The 18,032-nt window shown below is 30.5% G+C and overlaps 1 protein-coding gene across 1 annotated transcript; it reads left to right on the top strand.

The window, feature by feature from the left end:
- The first annotated feature begins 7,684 nt into the window (after positions 1 to 7,684).
- Positions 7,685 to 11,922, top strand: LOC117909420 ((-)-germacrene D synthase-like). Its single transcript, XM_034823466.1, has 7 exons — positions 7,685 to 7,835; positions 7,994 to 8,264; positions 8,871 to 9,243; positions 9,349 to 9,567; positions 9,656 to 9,794; positions 9,942 to 10,190; positions 11,629 to 11,922. Exons 1-7 carry the CDS (start codon positions 7,701 to 7,703, stop codon positions 11,920 to 11,922), a joined length of 1,680 nt encoding a protein of 559 aa, XP_034679357.1. The 5' UTR covers positions 7,685 to 7,700.
- Positions 11,923 to 18,032: the final 6,110 nt, after the last annotated feature.

Raw genomic sequence — 18,032 nt, 5'->3', positions numbered from 1 at the left:
AAATCTGGTGGCATTATATACTCTGACTTTGAGGAAAAATTTAGAGAACTTTCTAGAGTCCATTTTATACATACTTATATTTTTTCGAAGTTCAGGAAGTCAGCAGTCCAACGCTTCAAATAGTGTACAAATCGAAGCTGAAATGAAGAAGTTATGGCTATTTGAAGACAATTGCACCAAATTGGAGGGTCATTTCGAAATGATTTCGAAATTCAACTTATGAATTCGAAATCCACTTCGAAATTACACCAATTTCGAATTCACCCATGGCCACTTTGATGTTTCGCCTCCTCTACCTTGGGAATTGCATCTATTCAACTTATGAATTCGAAATCCACTTCGAAATGACACCAATTTCGAATTCACCCACTATCACTTTGATGTTATACCTCCTCTACCTCGGGAATTGCATCTATTCAACTTATGAATTCGAAATCCACTTCGAAATGACACCAATTTCGAATTCACCCACTGCCACTTTGATGTTTCGCCTCCTCTACCTCAGGAATTACATCTAGGGCACTTCATCCACCCTAAGTGGGCCCTACACGACTAGAAATCACCATTTTATTATTTTTTTAATCATTTTTAGGAAATTTTTTTGTAATAAGTGGCCAATGAGAGTGTGCCAGATGTTAGGTAATTGATGATATTATATAAACTCTCTTAATTCTAGGTTTTAGGGATTTTTTTCATGAGAGTTTAACATTGAAGGTGAAAGAAGACGAGAACTTTGGTTTGTTTTCTTTTTCCTCTTTATAAAATATATTTTTTTTAGTTTCTTTTTATTCAAATTATGGATTTTTACCCTTTTATGGATTGTGAATGTGACATCACCCCCATGAGAGGATAAGAGCCAACTTGGGGCTTGAAGCATGAAAACCTAAGGGCTAGGAAACCTATAGGGACAATGGGTAAATTATTATAACAATGAGATTAATTATTGGTTGGGTGATAATTTATAAAAAAAATTTATTCTATTCTTGTGAGTTGGTTTAGGGAATGATACGATAGGTTATTACCCGATACTAGTGATTCTTGGTAATTCTTTATCATTGGTTATCATCGTCTTCTTTATCGTTATTTGCCCCAAAACAAAGTTATAAGGAGTAGGAAGGGTTAAAAAGGCAAATCTTAAATTAGTAATTAATCTCATTCATCTGATGGTTTTAGGAATCTATTTTAAAAAGGAAAAATTAGGTTTCAGATGCAATTTTGAGTTATAGAACTCAACCTGATCACAAGCGACCAAGGATCCCAAAACCCTAAGATCATTTTACTTTTAAAAAAAAAAAAAAAAACCCTTGTTTTCTCTAATTTTGATACCCTAGGTTGGATTGTGGAAAACCCCAAACTTGAATCAATCTAATTTAAAATCAATATTCATTTTTTTTTATTAATTTAATTCCTTTTACTTAGTTTCGCCTTATTCACATATTGTTTTTCACTTTAGGATTTAAACAAAAGCAATTCGTTTATTCTAGTATTCACAATTTTCATAAGTCAGTCCTGGATGACGATACCCGGGATACTACAAAAGTTGTAGTGACTCTTTCTCTAGTTTTTTTTTTTTTACCAAAGTTGCTACGTAAAAAAGGCTAAGTGTTTTGGTACAATAGAGAAGTTTGGTCAGTTGTCTATCCATAATTCAATTATTTTATTGTACTTTCCTTTTCCACTTCCAACATGAGCTCCCACCTTCAGTGGATCAAATAGAGGCACCTATATGATGAAATAAATCCACCCAACAAGTTGCTCTAGCTTTTTCAAGAATTTGAATTGATGTTTGCATGGTAGTAAGACATATTCTATTTATATTAGAAAACAAGAAAGAGGAATAATGAAATACATAAAGAAAGAGGAATAATGAAATACATAAACAAATATCCTACAAGTGTTTAGGTAAATTTTATTTAATGATTTTGGGCTTTTTCAAATTAATTTGTCATCTCAAATTTTGTTCTTATATATATATATATATATATATATATATATAATAGTTTTCAAAAAATAGTTTTTAAGAATAGATTTCAATAATAATTTTATAACATTTTTAAAAATAAAAGTTTGTTTGAGAATTTGGAACATTTTTAACTCATTTTCTATATTTTAAAATTTTTTATTTTTATTTTTCATATTATATAACTATTTAAAAAAAAAACAATCCTTATAAAATAAAAAAATAATTAAAAATAATTAAAATATGTTCTTAGAAAAAATTCGGATTTCAATGGAGTGAAAGCTTATAGTTTAGAGTGTAGGTATAAGGGTTTGAGAAACATTTCAAAGTTTAATAGTTGTATCTAACTTTTATTGTACTTTGTAATATTGTATATGGTGGAATACAATGATCCTCTCTCATTTATAAATATTTGTCGGCATGATAATTGATTAAACTACATTAAGATCTCATGTATACTCATGCATGGACTGTTTTGTTTTTATATTCGTACACTAATATATTAGCATTAAAATTTCCACCAATGTAGGAGAATTGTTCTTTTCATCTTTAACTTCTTGAAATAGATTGAAGATTTTGATTTCACAAATAGAATTACAAGCGTAGACACTCGTTCATTTGTGGCATTTTTTATTTTAATAAATACATTAAGATCTCACATGATGTGAATTGTTTTAGTTTTGTATTCCTACCCTAATATATTTGCATTAAAGCTTCTACCAATGTAGAGGAATTGTTTTTTTCATCTTTAACCTCTTGAAATAGATTGAGGGTTTTAATTTTCTTTAAGCTCTTAAAATAAATTGAGGGTTTTGATTTCACATGTATAATTACAAGCATAGCCACTCCTTTCATTTGTTGCATTTTTTCTTTTATTAAATTAAATATATTTAAAAATTTTTCCCACCCACTTATATGAGATGAGACAATAAAAGTAACGTTACATGTATAAGCCAAAAAAAAATGAAAAAAAGAAAGACAATAGTTTGATGTAGATGGTCAAGACTAATATTTTGTTAGATAGAAGCATGGATGAAAGTTTAAAAAAAAAATCGCCAAAATTTCGTGTTTCGATGAAGGGTGGTACAAAAAACAAGAAGAAATATTGAAAAATTTTATCGAAAAAAGGTGAAAAAAATGCAGATTTTTTGGGCTACTGCAAGTGCAAAACTCGAACCCTAAACCAATGCATGCAACCTGCTCAACAATCTGTTGATCTTCGTGTCATGATTCCTAATGAAGAAATTAGAGAAAAAAAACACACACATATACATAGATTTAATATGGTTCGGTGGATTGCCTACGTCCACGAGAACAGGAAAGTAGACTTTCACTATATGTAAAATTATGGTTACATAAAAATGGGTATTTATACTAACCCTTAGGCAATAAAATTCCAAAAAGACCCCTGAAACGTACCGCGGGAGGCAACCCCTTTAACCTATCATTCACCCTTAACAATAAAAATACAAGTTTGAATGACAAATGTCATCATTCCACTTCAACATTTGCCCATTTTTCTCCATATATGTATTTCTCTCAATATGAGCTATATACTATAACACAATCACCACTAGGTTGATTTGTCTTTTAGTAATAAAGTGCACTAGAAAAATATATACTATGATAGTGCTAAAAAAATAAAATATTTTAATAAACAAATTAATTCTAATTATTTTATTTTTAAATTTAATTTAATTGACCATTAAAGATATAAAAATTACAGTGATTATTTTCTTAACTTTTTTATATCATTTTTATATATTAATTAAATATAAAAAATATAAATATGAAAAAAAATTATACATATATCATCATTTATTTTATATAATTTAATATAATTGAATTAAATGGATAATAATTTTAATATTAAATATATTTTAAAATTCGACATATTATAATTAAATATCACAATATTATTGTGGAATAATACTTGATGTAATTCAATAATAAACGTACACTTATGAAATTCATATTTTTTTATTAACGCATATGATATTATTATCAAATATGACAAATTATATATATATATATATATATATATATATTATATATATATATATATATATATATATATATATATATATATATGTTAGCCCAAGGGTTCTCCTAATCAGGTTTTGATAATAACAAACCGTGGTTAAGTTATTAATTAATTGGTTTGAATTGTAAAGAATCTGATGTATTAATTTGGAAACTCATCAAATGACCTAATGGATACAAGATCGAGACCTTTGGAAGACTTTTAATCATAGGAAACAAATGTAAGATGAATGCATGGGTGCACTTAGGTTTTACATATCATTTCATGCATCTTTAAAAACTCGGTTTATTTTTTAAAATTACAATTTCATTAAAACCCGAGTTTTATCAAATGTACCTTAGGCAAAACATTTCAAAATTGGCATAATAATTTACCTAAAGACCTTGCCTAAGTATTACAAAAGATAAGTATTACAAAAGAAAAGAACTAAAAAAAAATAGGTTTTTGGGGCCAAAAGGCTGAACTGATCGAGGCACTGGCCAACTGGCTCAATCGGCCAGGGAATCGGTCGACCGATTGCCCTTGTCCAGTCGAGGTCCAATCGAGGAGTGTTAAAAACACTTTCTCTCATCCAATAGCCTTCCCTTCCCGGTCGAGGTATCCTCTTTCCCGGTCAACCTATGGTCGAGGTGCCAAAGCATTAAATGCTCCAACGGCTAGTGAACCGATAGACTGAGGCTGTTTTTTATTTTTCTTGAATCCTGAGGTTAAAAACCTATAAATTGATAGTTACACTTCATTTATGATATAGAGAACACTTGCAATCAATTATCTACCCACTTGTTCTTGCCTTAAAAGCTCTCATTTCTTTCTTAGTGCATTAAATCTTCACTTGCATATCTTTTAGTGCACCCTTGTGAGTCATCCTGGCGTTGATTTATATTTGAGTCATTATTGAGCTCGGTTGAGAGAAAATCATTCTTATAAATTGAGTGTTAGAGTCTTCAAGTGAGTTGAATCTTGAATAGATGGTGTAAGAGCCCATTGGAGCCAAAATCCAAGTGTAAAGGAGATTGGAAGCTTGGTTGAAGTTTCAAGTTAATGGATACCTCACTCGGTTAGGAGATTGAGGAGAGTGGACATAGGCAAGAAAGTGTCGAACCACTATAAAATCTGAGTTTGCTTTCTCTAACTCTACCTCTTTATTTTTGCTTCTATTGTGCTTGAATTTGTTATGTTGAAAAAAAAATTGAAAACCCAATTCACCCTCCTCTTGGGTGTTTTTCTCATTTAAGTTTAGCCTTTATTTTTCTCAATATATATATATAAATTCTTGAATAAAAAAAATTTAAAATGTCCATTATACTTCCAATTATATTTCTATGAGATTTTTCTTACATTTCCATGAGTTTTGATTAATTTTAAGTTTATTTATATTTTTTCCAAAAATATCCACCAATATATCTATGATATATCAATAAAATCGAAGTACCGATATTTTCATCAATGGATGGGAGGCCAATTTTAACCAAAATTCACATTATGTGCATGGTGATGACTAATGAGTCACAACAAGTCCGTATTGGTTATGGACAAGATTGAACATGCATCACCATCCTTAGAGATATTACTTAGTACTCATTTGATATGGTGGGTCAGGGTGGCCTACCTCCGTTACAAATGTTTGACTCCTCTCTTAGACACACCAAAGATGTGGGTCCCTTGATGTGTTAACACCACCTAACGGGTCCAATCATTGATATTTTCTAAATTTAATTATTGTAAACAAATTTTTGCAATTCTAATATTGCCTTTTGAATCATAATTTTTATTTAAATTTTAGTTAAAACAAATAATAAAGAGCTCTATTTAAATAAAAGAAATTGAGTTATTGTATTGAATAATTTTTTAAAAAATACTAAAATGATTTCTTGAAACAAGCTTTCAATCTTAGTTTTATTTATGTAAGTCTTTCTATTTTTTATTTTTAAAAATAAAAGCTCTTTTATAAGATATATGAATTCTCCCATAAGATAGTTAGATATCCTATTAAATAATTTTAACAATTTTAAAATTTGAGGAACAAAATTTTAAAATATTAATTTTTTTAAAAAAAAACACAAGATAAATTTGCATTTTTTTATAAGAATTTTTATATATTGTTTAGAAACTTCTATTTAAAAAAAAATAGAAAATGTTTCCAAATATCATTAAAGTGAAAATCAAAATGTTATTTCCAATATTCAACAAGTTTTCATATGTGAATAATTTTATTCAAACAATATTTAACTTGAAAGTGTATATATATTTGTTTTTTTTTTTAGAAACCCTTCTTTATTTTATGTAAGAAGCTATTTTTTATCTTGTTAATAGAATTATTATAATAATAATAATTTGACTTTATCAGTGTCATTTCACCTACAACTTCAACTTTTGGTTAAAACAAGAGCAAAACAACATTAGGAACTTTACATAAGGAAAAAAATAAGGTATCAATTTGGTACATACCTGTTGAACTTTCCATCTTCACCGTTCAAAGTACATACAAAAATCTAGATTGTTAGATGAAGATATGAACAATGAAACCAATGTACAAATCATGTGCATGTGATCTAATATGATTGATCCACTTTATGATAGGTGCCTCTTTGGTATTGTAACTGTACATAATTGAAAACAAAAACATTTTAAGGAATAAAAAAATCTTATTTCATATTCTAATTTTAGGAAATTCTAAATGTTGATTCCATGGGATAAAATATGATTATGGGCATAAAATATAGAGAATGTATTCAATAATTTTGTTGTACCAAGTCAATACATTGATATAGAAAAATAATTCATTCATGTTTTCTCTTCTCATATGCATTATTAAGTAGAAAAGGAAAGTTATTTTGATTTGAAACTCGTTAGGGGAAATTTTTTTAACTGCCATAGATATGAAGAGGGTCCAAAATGAAAAATCCAACTCAAAAGTAAAATAATGGTGTGGCCGTTGCGGGGGACATGAATCTATTGGATCTTGGTGCATTAAATCTTGTCTCATAATCACACAATGTGTTATTTCATTTACCACATTTCTTTGAATATCAAAGATTGTGGAAAAGAATCATTACTTGAAAAACACTATTAATGAAGTCATGTCATATGCACATTTATTTGGGTCTCATTAACTTTTATTAAATTTCATCTCATTACATTATACCTTACTTCCATTATTTGTACTTAGTTTCATTCTTCTATACATTGGTTTCATTCTTTGTATCTCCATCTAACTGTTTAAATTTCATTAGATAATTTCAACAATCAAGATTGAAAGTTCAATAGATGTCTCTTTGACACGTTAATATTTTTTGATAAAAAATAATCATTATACCTTAAATTTTACAATCATTTTATACAATTAACTTCAGAATTTTTTTATTATATTTAGTAAAAACATCAACTAAATCCATTTAAAATGGAAAAAAATTATAAAGTGTGTATATTAGGTTGTATTTTGGCATTAACGAAGCCTAAATCCTAGACACACTCGACCTAAAGTAGGGTTAAGATTTCTCAATCCTTTTGTATATTTTATTGAGTTAAAATTATTTTTACATTACTTCGATTTGCACCCGACCTTTTTCCAAGATTCTTTTAATCAATCAAACATCCCAAGATACAAGACTGTCCTATAAATAGATGAATTCGAACAAGGAAAATAAGAACAACTATAAGGCTTTCTTCTTAGGCTTTCCGATACTAGGGCAAAACATGTCTGTCTTACTTCCCGTCACTCCTATTCCAACCATCCAAGGGGTTGATCACCAGGAGGTGACTCGCTCCACTGCAAACTATCCTCCTAACATTTGGGGTGATCGTTTCCTCACCTACACTCCTGATGATACGGTAAGTATATTTGAGTTCATATATATTGGAGTTCCTAGATAAGATTTTGTTTCTGAAAGCAATCAAGAATTATTTTTGAAAATAGTTCTCCAAATGAACTTATGGAGAACCGTATGCTTATGGAGAATTATGTTTTTCTTGCAATTTTGCTGGTGCAGGTAACCCAGGAATGTAAGGAACAGAAAATAGAAGAACTGAAAGAAGAAGTGAGAAAGGAGCTAAAAGCCAGTGCCCATAAGTCTCCAGAACTGCTGAAGTTGATAGATTCCATCCAACTCTTGGGATTGTCATACCACTTCGAAAGGGAGATTGAAGAAGCATTAAAAGACATGTATGGAACATATAGTCTGGTTGATGACAATGAGGACCTCACAAATGCTTCTCTCCTGTTCCGACTACTAAGACAAGAAGGTTACCCCGTTCCATCTGGTAAAAGCCCCTGTCCCATAGCTGCCAAAACATATATATATATAGATGTTGTTATGCCAGTGAAAGCTTTGATGCCAATAATGTTAGTTCAAGAACACAAAGATAAAACAATCACACATATGGGACACGAGATTTTAACGTGGTTTGGCCAACCATGCCTACGTCCACGGATGAGAGAAAATGATTCCACTATACAATAGAAAATATTACAGAGGATAGAACCAAATACAATTATTGGGTTCCGAAACATCCCATGTTTCCCCACTCCTTGTATCCATACCCTACTATGAGTCATCTCGCTCCACCAAGTACCACCCATTCTTCCTCACATCTTTATCCACCTCGTATAGTCTTTACGGGCTCATCTCCATCTCATAACTTTTTCCCCTCATGACCTAAAATATTTATAGAGATATTTCAACAACCTTCCTTATTCTATAAGGAAGTCTAATATTACAATAATATATTAACTTAAAAATATTCTATATATATAATATTCTTTACAAAAAGAAATCTATACTAATTAGGAATTTGGGACACTTCCTAACATATGTCATCTTGAATTACTTACTATTGATTTAATGGTTAATTTTGCTGATGAAATAGATGTATTTAGTAAGTTCAAAGACAAGGAAGGCAACTTCAAGGAATCATTGATTGGTGACTTACCTGGGATGCTAGCTTTATATGAAGCTACACATTTGATGATGCATGGAGAAGACATACTAGAGGAAGCCCTGGCTTTCACCACTGCTCATCTTCAGTCCCTGGCAACTGATACAAATAATCCTATCTCAAAACAAGTGATTCGTGCACTAAAGCTGCCCATTCACATGGGCGTGACAAGAGTGGGGGCAAGGCGCTACATTTCCATCTACCAACAAGATGGTTCCCATAATGAATCTTTACTGAAGCTTGCAAAGTTGGATTTCAACCTGTTGCAGTCACTCCATAGGAAAGAGCTCAGTGAGATCACTAGGTAAGTCTTTTGAAGCCATTTATGCACAAAAAAAAAAAAAAAAAAAAAAAAACTAGCTATTTAGCAATCTTCTTGATTCTCATCATCTGCCGATATATCTTTCAGGTGGTGGAAGAGTTTAGAGTTTGGGACAAAGCTACCTTTTGCGCGGGATAGACTAGTGGAGAACTACTTTTGGGCATTGGGAGTGTACTTTGAGCCTCGGTACTTCTTTGCTCTAAGGTTCTTAACGAAAGTGGCCATCATGTTAACCACTGTGGATGATATATATGATGCATACGGTACAATCGAAGAGCTCACACTCCTTACAGAAGCAATTGAAAGGTTAATTTGACATTTGCTTAATTTCTAAATTTGTGGTATAGAATATTTCATAAAGTACCAAAGATATATTTTGTTACTTTGCTTTCAGATGGGATGCCAGCAGCATAGATCAACTTCCAGATTACATGAAATGCTTTTATCGGGCATTACTGGATCTTTATGAAGAAATGGAGCAAGAGATGGCCAAGGAAGGAAAATTATACCGTGTTCACTACGCAAAAGAACTGGTTTGGCACCAAATTACCTTTCTTCTAGATCCTTTATTTTTGCCTGATTTGGGACCAATTACTTTTCTTCTGATCCTCTATTTTAACATGATTTGTATATATATATATATAAGCTAGTAGCATGACCTGCATGATTATGTAACTCAGATGAAAAGGCAAATCCAATCCTACTTTGTTGAAGCCAAATGGTTGAATCAAGGATATATACCAACATTCGATGAGTATATGAGTAATGGAGTAGTAAGTGGTTGTTGCTCTTTGCTCAGTGCCACATCTTTCGTTGGCATGGGAGATATAGTAACCAAGGAGTCCTTCCAGTGGGTGCTCAGCCGCCCCAAGATGATTGGAGCTTCACAGATCATTTGCAGGCTCATGGATGACATGGCTTCCCACGAGGTATTAGATTCTTCTACAGAGATTAAATGCTTAGTAAGTGAAATTTGATACTACAGAACTTAAGTGCATGTTTGGCAATGTTTCTTTTAAATAGTTCTGAAAAAACAGTTCTTAATTGTTTTTAAAAAGAAAATTTTGTTTGATAACTCAAGTCTAGATTTATTCTCCATTAAGGTAAGTAAACGTTTCCAAAATATTTTTCATATTTTCCTTAAGCTATGTTTGGCATCCGTAAAATTTGAGGAAAAATGTGTGAAAGGGGAAGAAAATAAAAAGAAAAAGTAGATGAAAAGTAGATGAAAAGAAAAAATGAAGAAAAATAAAGAATATATTTAAAGTCAATAAATTATTTTTATTTACTACTTCAAACTCATTTAATTTATTTTAACTCATTAATATAAAGATTAAATAATTTGAAAATATATAAGTTTATAATTAATTTTAATTACATTTGATTTCCTTTGATATTTTTTATAGAACAATTAAACATGTGAAAATCATTTTCCTTAACATTTTTTTTCTTTTTATAATACTTTCTAGAAACCAAATATAGCCTTAATATTTACAATAACCAAACATTTTATAAAAGATCTCGTTTATTTTTAAGAAGAACTTCTAAAACATTAAATAGTCTTAGGTGTCCAAAACTTCAAAATTTTAAATGGTTTAAGGACATATTTTTAGTCAAAATAATTATGACAAAATTAGATCGTGGAAATCATTATTGGAAGGAAAAATTTATATTAAGATTACCAACATTATTTACAAAAAAGCTAGACAAAGAATTAGAAGCATATATAATAGAAGAATTTCTTATTAGTCATTAACTTATGAAGAATTAATTACTTTTATTAATAATCAAATATTAGCTTTATGTACATATCTTAAGCTTAAAAGTCAAATGAAAAAAGGAAGACAATATAGTAAGAAGGAATTAAGAAAATTTTGTTCTTACTAAGGACATGATACTATAATTGCCCTTCATAAAAGAAAAATAAAGTTATATAAAGAAATTTTAATAGAAATAAAAAACCAACAAAATAATGAAACAAAATTTCCAAAGAAAATTTTTAAAAATAACAAATTAAAACTCTTAAACAAATTAAACCCAAAGAAAAAAAATTAATAGTGTGCTACAAATGCCAAAAAGTGGGACATTATGCAAAAAATTGTCAACTAAAAAACAAAATAAATTCTCTACAAATAAGTGACAAGGTTAAAGAACAAATGATTAATTTAATGAAAAAACATTAAATTCAAAACATCTAAAATCTATCATAAACATAACTATTTTCAAAACAAACTTTATAAACAACTATTTTCAATTAAAATTTTTTTATGTGTTCCTTAATTAAACAGCCCCATATATATATATATATATATATATTATATATATATATATATTATATATTATTATTATTTTTTTTTTTTTGCACAGTTTGAGCAAAAAAGGGTGCACGTTGCTTCTAGTGTTGAATGCTATATGAAGCAATATGGTGTTTCAAAGCAGGAGGCGTATGATGAGTTGAATAAGCAAGTAGTCAAGGCATGGAAGGATATTAACCAGGAGTGCCTCAAACCTACACCAGTGCTGATGCCAATCATCACACGTGTTCTAAATATTGCCCGTATGATGAATATCTTGTACAAGGATGAAGATGAGGTCACCCATGTTGGAAAGCAGATGAAAGATCTCATTGCATCGATCCTCATAGACCCTGTGCCAATGTAAGTGGAGAGATGGTTCTATCTATGTAATGCTCTGTGTTCCATTTGTGGATATGATTAATAATGTGAGTGGTGTTGCTGTTTGTTATCAAAATCTCTAGTGGTGTAAGAATAATAATCTAGCATCAAGGGTGCTTTTTCTATTTCCAAGTTGGAGGTATGTCCAAGTTGGAGGTATGTATTGTACGGTTTGTTGTGAACTTGTTTGAAGAATTATCAATGTTCCTTTCCTATAAATATTGTCTTCCAAGCTCCTGCAATAGTTGATGAATTTTTCTTTTTCTCATGAATGGTCAATCCCTTAACTATATTCTTTAATCATCCTCTTGGTATGAGAAACAAATCACGAAGTTAAGAGAACTTCTCAAATGCTAATTAAATCAACATTTAAAGGTGAATTCCAATATTGAGGGGTGTTCGGATAGAATTTTCAAATATCAAGCCTATACTTAACAATATTATTTATCTGAATTTAAAAATACAAATTTTCATACCTAGAATTCAAGAAAATATCAAGCCTATACTTAACAATATTGAGGGATCATTCTTGAGTTTACTTCTGGTGATCATATGAGTTCCTTTGTTATCTGTGTGTTGGCCTTGAGGAGAAGAGATGTCAACAACAATTTGTTTGCTAATATCAAGAACTTCATCATCAACATTATGACTAGTTGATTTGTTTTGAGGAGATGGACCAACATGCTCATTTTTCTGCCATTTTTTAGGAAAATAGAGATTGACTACTAGGTGCTTACTGATATCAGGAAAATTACTAACATTGGCAGGTTTGTATCTACTAGTAGACTCAATCTGGGAGAGTGTTCCAATAGTAGTAGCAGTGTTGGAATTGTGGCCACTAGCACCAAGAGCAACATCAGTGGGAGTTTTAGTAGTAATGACAATATTGTGGTCATTTGTACTAGTAGCAACAATGGAAATTTCAGTAGCAACAGCAGTGGGAGTTCCAGTTAGATTAACACATGATGCTTCTGTATTTTGGTTAGTATTGCAACTAGCAGAAATTCTTCCTTCAACACCAAACTGGTTTCTTTGCTCCATAGTGCATGGGCAGTGGTTGCACTTCTTGGAGTTGCTTGATTGGTTAGCAGTGTTCTCCTTCCAAGACTTAGTTTGGTGATCTATTTTTGAAGTCTCACAAGAAGCATCTGAAGTTGAGAATGATACCATTTCTATAGGAATCTGTAAATGATTTTCCTTAACAAGAGAGTTAGCATAAGGAAAAAAAATTCATTAAAGATGACATGACGAGATATGTAAACTCTTTTAGTTGAAGGATGCAAGCATCTATAACCCTTGTGTAGAGAGCTATATCCAATAAAAACACATGGATATGTCTTAGGTGAGAATTTATTCTTCCCGTAGTCTCTAAGGTATGGAAAACACTGACAACCAAAAATTCTTAAGCTCCTATATACTGGATATTGTTTAAAGAGCATAAAGAATGGACTCTCCATTTTCAATACTGTGGAAGGCAACCGATTAATGAGGTATATGGCAGTAAGGAATGCATCTACCCATAGACACAATGGTAGTTTGGCATTGAAAAGCATTGTTAAACCCATTTCAACAATGTGTCTATGCTTTCTCTCTGCAACCTCATTTAGTTCTGGAGTTCCTGGGCATGAGACTTGTTGCAAAATTCCACACTTGCTCAAGTGATTTTGAAATTTAATTGATTGAAACTCACCTCCACCATCACTTTGGAATATTTTTATCCGTCTTTCAAGTTAATTCTCAACTAGATTTTGAAACTTTAAAAAACATTCAAAGAAATCTGATTTTCTTCTCAAATGATAAAGCCATGTATAGCGAGCATGATCATCAATAAAGACAACATAATACTTGTATCCTTGAGTTGAATTATTTGGTGCAGGTCCCTATAAGTCACAATGAATTTTGTCAAGAGGATTGTTGGAAATTTTATTTCTTAAGCCAAAAGGAAGTTTACAGCTTTTTCCTAACTGACAACACATACTGTTGTTGATTTCATCCAACTAGATACTTCAATGAAATTCTTATCTTGCGGAAGCTTTATAGATTTTGTTTGTGGATGCCTCATGCATTAATGCCACACTTCTGATGATGCCTTGCTAGACCTAGTAACCGTCATGGCTTGAATCACATTTTCCTCCAATGCATATAAACCTCTCTTCTTATTCCTCTGGCTAGCACTTGCTGAAGTTGATCCTTAATGACAAAACCAGTTGATGAGAATTCTATGGAGCATGGGTTATCAGAGGTAAGTTGTCCAATGGATAACAAATTTTTCTTAATTTCTGGAACAACCAATAATTTTTTAAGCTTTAGATCTCTATGTTTAGTTTTTAGTCTGGCTTCACCAATATGTGAGATTCTTAAAGCTTCTCCATTTCCAACAAAAATTGCATCATGCCCTTTATATGGAATTACTTGGGACATCTTACCTGGGTCATTTGTTATATGGGTTGTTGCTCCCGAGTCCACATAAAAATTAGGATCCTTCTCTTCTTCATTTAGAGCCATAGGAGCCAAAGCTTGAGGAATCTCTTCTGATTGATACAAATAGTCAAATTTGTTCCAGCAATCCAAAGCTAAATGGTTAGCTTTATTACAAATTTGGCAAATAAACCTTCAGATTTTTGGAGTTTCTGTTGTGGTGGAAGCTGGTTGTTGAAGCTATTTCTTGGATTTCTGGTGCTGGGATGAACATTCTGCCTTTGGTCACTGGTAACATTGTGATTGAATCGTCCTGTTGGAGTGAAGCCACGACCTCTAGAAAGAAATCTTCCTCCTCGATTTCTTCCTCTTCCTCGTTGGGTAAAATAGGCTTGTTCATGGTTTATTGACTCCTTGTTCTCTTCATTTTTTGTCATAATAATTTGTTCATGCCCTTGTAGAGCCATAACAAATTGATTGTGAGAGGGATACGGTGGCTTTGATAACATGGCCACCCGAAAATCCATGTATTTAGTTCTGAGACCTTGAGGTAGTTGACAAACTTTGTCTAGGTCACTTACTGGTTTTCTAACTACAGCTAATGCATCACAAATGCCTTTGAAATCCCTTAGATATTCATCAAGGGACCTTGTGCCTTTCTTCAGCCCTCGGAGTTTGTTGGTCAATTGCACTTCCTTCTCTTTGGTCATTGGAAGAAGCTTTTCTTCTAGAGAGTTCCAGACATCATAGAAAGTCTTGTTCCATCCAACAAAAGCATCACTTCTTCTGTCATGAGTCCAAGAAGCCAAGAAGTAAGTAGACCATCATTGTGAGATCATGTCTTTATTGACTGATCATGGGTCTCCTTTGTTTCAGTACCCATTGTCTCCTCTGATGCGTGTCTATTTTCAGAGAGATGATGGACTAATCCAAGGCTTTGCACAAGAGAAAGAACTTGTGAGCGCCACAAAAGGAGATTGGACATATTCAGTTTCATGGAGACGAGGCTTAAGCATTGATGAAAAGCTTGAATGCTAAGAACATTTTCTAGGGTTGCCATGGAAGCTTTGGATTGTTTTAGGTTAACCCGTTCTGATACCATGAAGAATAAAAACTATTTTTTGAAAGGTTGAAATTTCATCATTGCTTTACTGATTGTTTTCTAAAGAATAAATAAACAATACATACTTTCTTTACACAGAAAATGGAATATTGCACAGAATAGGTAAGTGAGATTTCCTTCTAGCCTTGATTTTCCACATTACAATTATGGAGAGTAGTTTTTCTTTCTGGCAGATTGCATTATCAGCTGGCTAAGTTGGAGTTTCCTTTATCAACATTAAGTTAAAGTATATGTCTACTATTTATGGGTGATTTAGTTTATCGAGTGCTTAAAAGATTGGTCTAATATGATGAGTTTTTGGCTACTTTTAGAAGTGGAGGGGCCTCAAAAGATGTTCACCATATTTAGAATTTACTATGAATCAATGCATTCACATTTTCTCTACGCTTAATTTCGTATCGAATGGTCCAAATAAAGAAATATACATTACACATACACATGGTTTTGTAGCACATATAGTGGGAGAATTCATTGTGTAATTTTGGGATTCTCTCACGCGGAGAAGACGGATTCTATTTATATTAGAAAACAAGAAAGATGAACAATGAGATACATAAACAAATATCCTACACAAGTGTTTTGGGCTTTTTCAAATTAATTTATAATCTCAAATTTTGATCTTACATATATGTATATATATAGTTCACTAATTTGTTTGAAAATATTTTATAAAATAGTTTTCAAAAAACAACTTTTAAGAATAGTTTTATATAATAATTTTATAACATTTTCTAAAATAAAAGTTTGTTTGAGAATTTGGAATGCTTTTAACTCATTTTCTATATTTCCAAATATTTTATTTTTATTTTCCATATTATATAACTATTTTTTTAAAAAAACAATCCTTATAAAATAAACAAAAATAATAAAAACATGTTCTTAGAAAAAATTCGGATTTCAATGGAGTGAAAGCTTCTACTTTAGGGTGTAGGTATAAAGGTTTGAGAAACATTTCAAAGTTTAATAGTTGTATCTAACTTTTATAGTACTTTATAATATTGTATATGGTGGAATACAATGATCCTCTCTCATTTATAAATATTTGTTATTGGCATGATGATTGATTAAACTACATTAAGATCTCATTTATATTCATGTGCGGACTGGTTTTTTTTTTTTTTTGTATTCCTACACTAATATATTAGCATTAAAGTTTCTACCTATGTTGGAGAATTGTTCTTTTCATCTTCAACTTCTTGAAATAGTTTGAAGGTTTTGATTTCACTAATAGAGTTACAAGCATAGACACCCGTTCATTTGCTGCATTTTTTATTTTAATAAATACATTAAGATCTTGTATGCATTTATGTGTGAATTGTTTTAGTTTTGTATTCCTACCCTAATATATGTCTATTAAAGCTTCTACCGTTGTAGAGGAATCATTCTTTTCATCTTTAAGCTTTTGAAATAGATTAAGGGTTTTAATTTTTTTCAAGCTCATGAAATAAATTGAGGGTTTTTATTTCACATATATAATTACAAGCATAGCCACTCCATTCATTTGTTGCATTTTTCATTTATTAAATATTTATCCTTTTATTAAATTAAATATATTTTAAAAATTTTCCCACCGACTTATATAAGAGGAGACAATAAAGTAACGTTACATGTATAAGAAAAAAAATGAAAAAAAAAATTTATGACAATAATTTGATGTAGATGGTCAAGACAAATATTTTGTTTGATAGGGGCCAATTTTGTCCAAAATTCACATTATGTGGAGGGTGATGACTAATGAGTCATAACAAGTCTGTAGTGGTTGTAGACAGGATTGCATATGTCTCACCGTCCTTAGAGATATTACTAAGTACTCATTTGATATGGTGGGTTTGGGTGGCCTACCTTCATTACAAATGTTTGACACCTCTCTTGGACACACCAAAGATATGGTTCCCTTGATGTGTTAACACCACCTAACAAGCCCAATTTTTTATATTTTCTAAATTTAATTATTGTAAACAAATTTTTGCAATTCTAATATTGTGTTTTGAACTTTAATTTTCAGATTAAATTTTAGTTAAAACAAATAATAAAGAGCTCTATTTAAATATAAAAAAATTGAGTTATTATATTGAATAATTTTTTTTAAATGCTAAAATGATTTTTTGAAACCAGCTTTCAATCTTCGTTTTATTTATGTAAGCCTTTCTATTTTTTATTTTTAAAAATAAAAGCTCTATTATAAAACATATGAATTCTCCTATTAAATAATTTTAACAATTTTGAAATTTGAGGAACAAAATTTTAAAATATTAATTTTTTTTTTAAAAAAAAACACAATATAAATTTATATATTTTTTATAAGAATTTTTATATTTTGTTTAGAAACTTTTATTTTTAAAAAAAATAGAAAATGTTTCCAAATATTGTTGAAGTAAAAATCAAAATGTTATTCCAAATATTCAACAAGTTTTCAAGTGTGAATAATTTTACTCAAAAAATATTTAACTTGAAAGTATATATATATGGTTTTTTTTTTAGGAACCCTTCTTTATTTTATGTAAGAAGCTATTTTTTTTTATCTTTTTTAATAGAATTATTATAATAATAATGTG

Source organism: Vitis riparia, chromosome 19 (genome assembly GCF_004353265.1).
Source record: "Vitis riparia cultivar Riparia Gloire de Montpellier isolate 1030 chromosome 19, EGFV_Vit.rip_1.0, whole genome shotgun sequence".
Classification (NCBI taxonomy): Eukaryota; Viridiplantae; Streptophyta; class Magnoliopsida; order Vitales; family Vitaceae; genus Vitis; species Vitis riparia.
This window is presented reverse-complemented; position numbering and strand designations above follow the sequence as displayed.

Coding starts and splice junctions, on each gene's coding strand:
- LOC117909420 (XM_034823466.1), top strand. CDS start 7,701: ATGTCTGTCTTACTTCCCGTCACTCCTATTCCAACCATCCAAGGGGTT. Junction 7,836..7,993: donor CCTACACTCCTGATGATACG/GTAAGTATATTT, acceptor TTGCTGGTGCAG/GTAACCCAGGAATGTAAGGA. Junction 8,265..8,870: donor AGGTTACCCCGTTCCATCTG/GTAAAAGCCCCT, acceptor CTGATGAAATAG/ATGTATTTAGTAAGTTCAAA.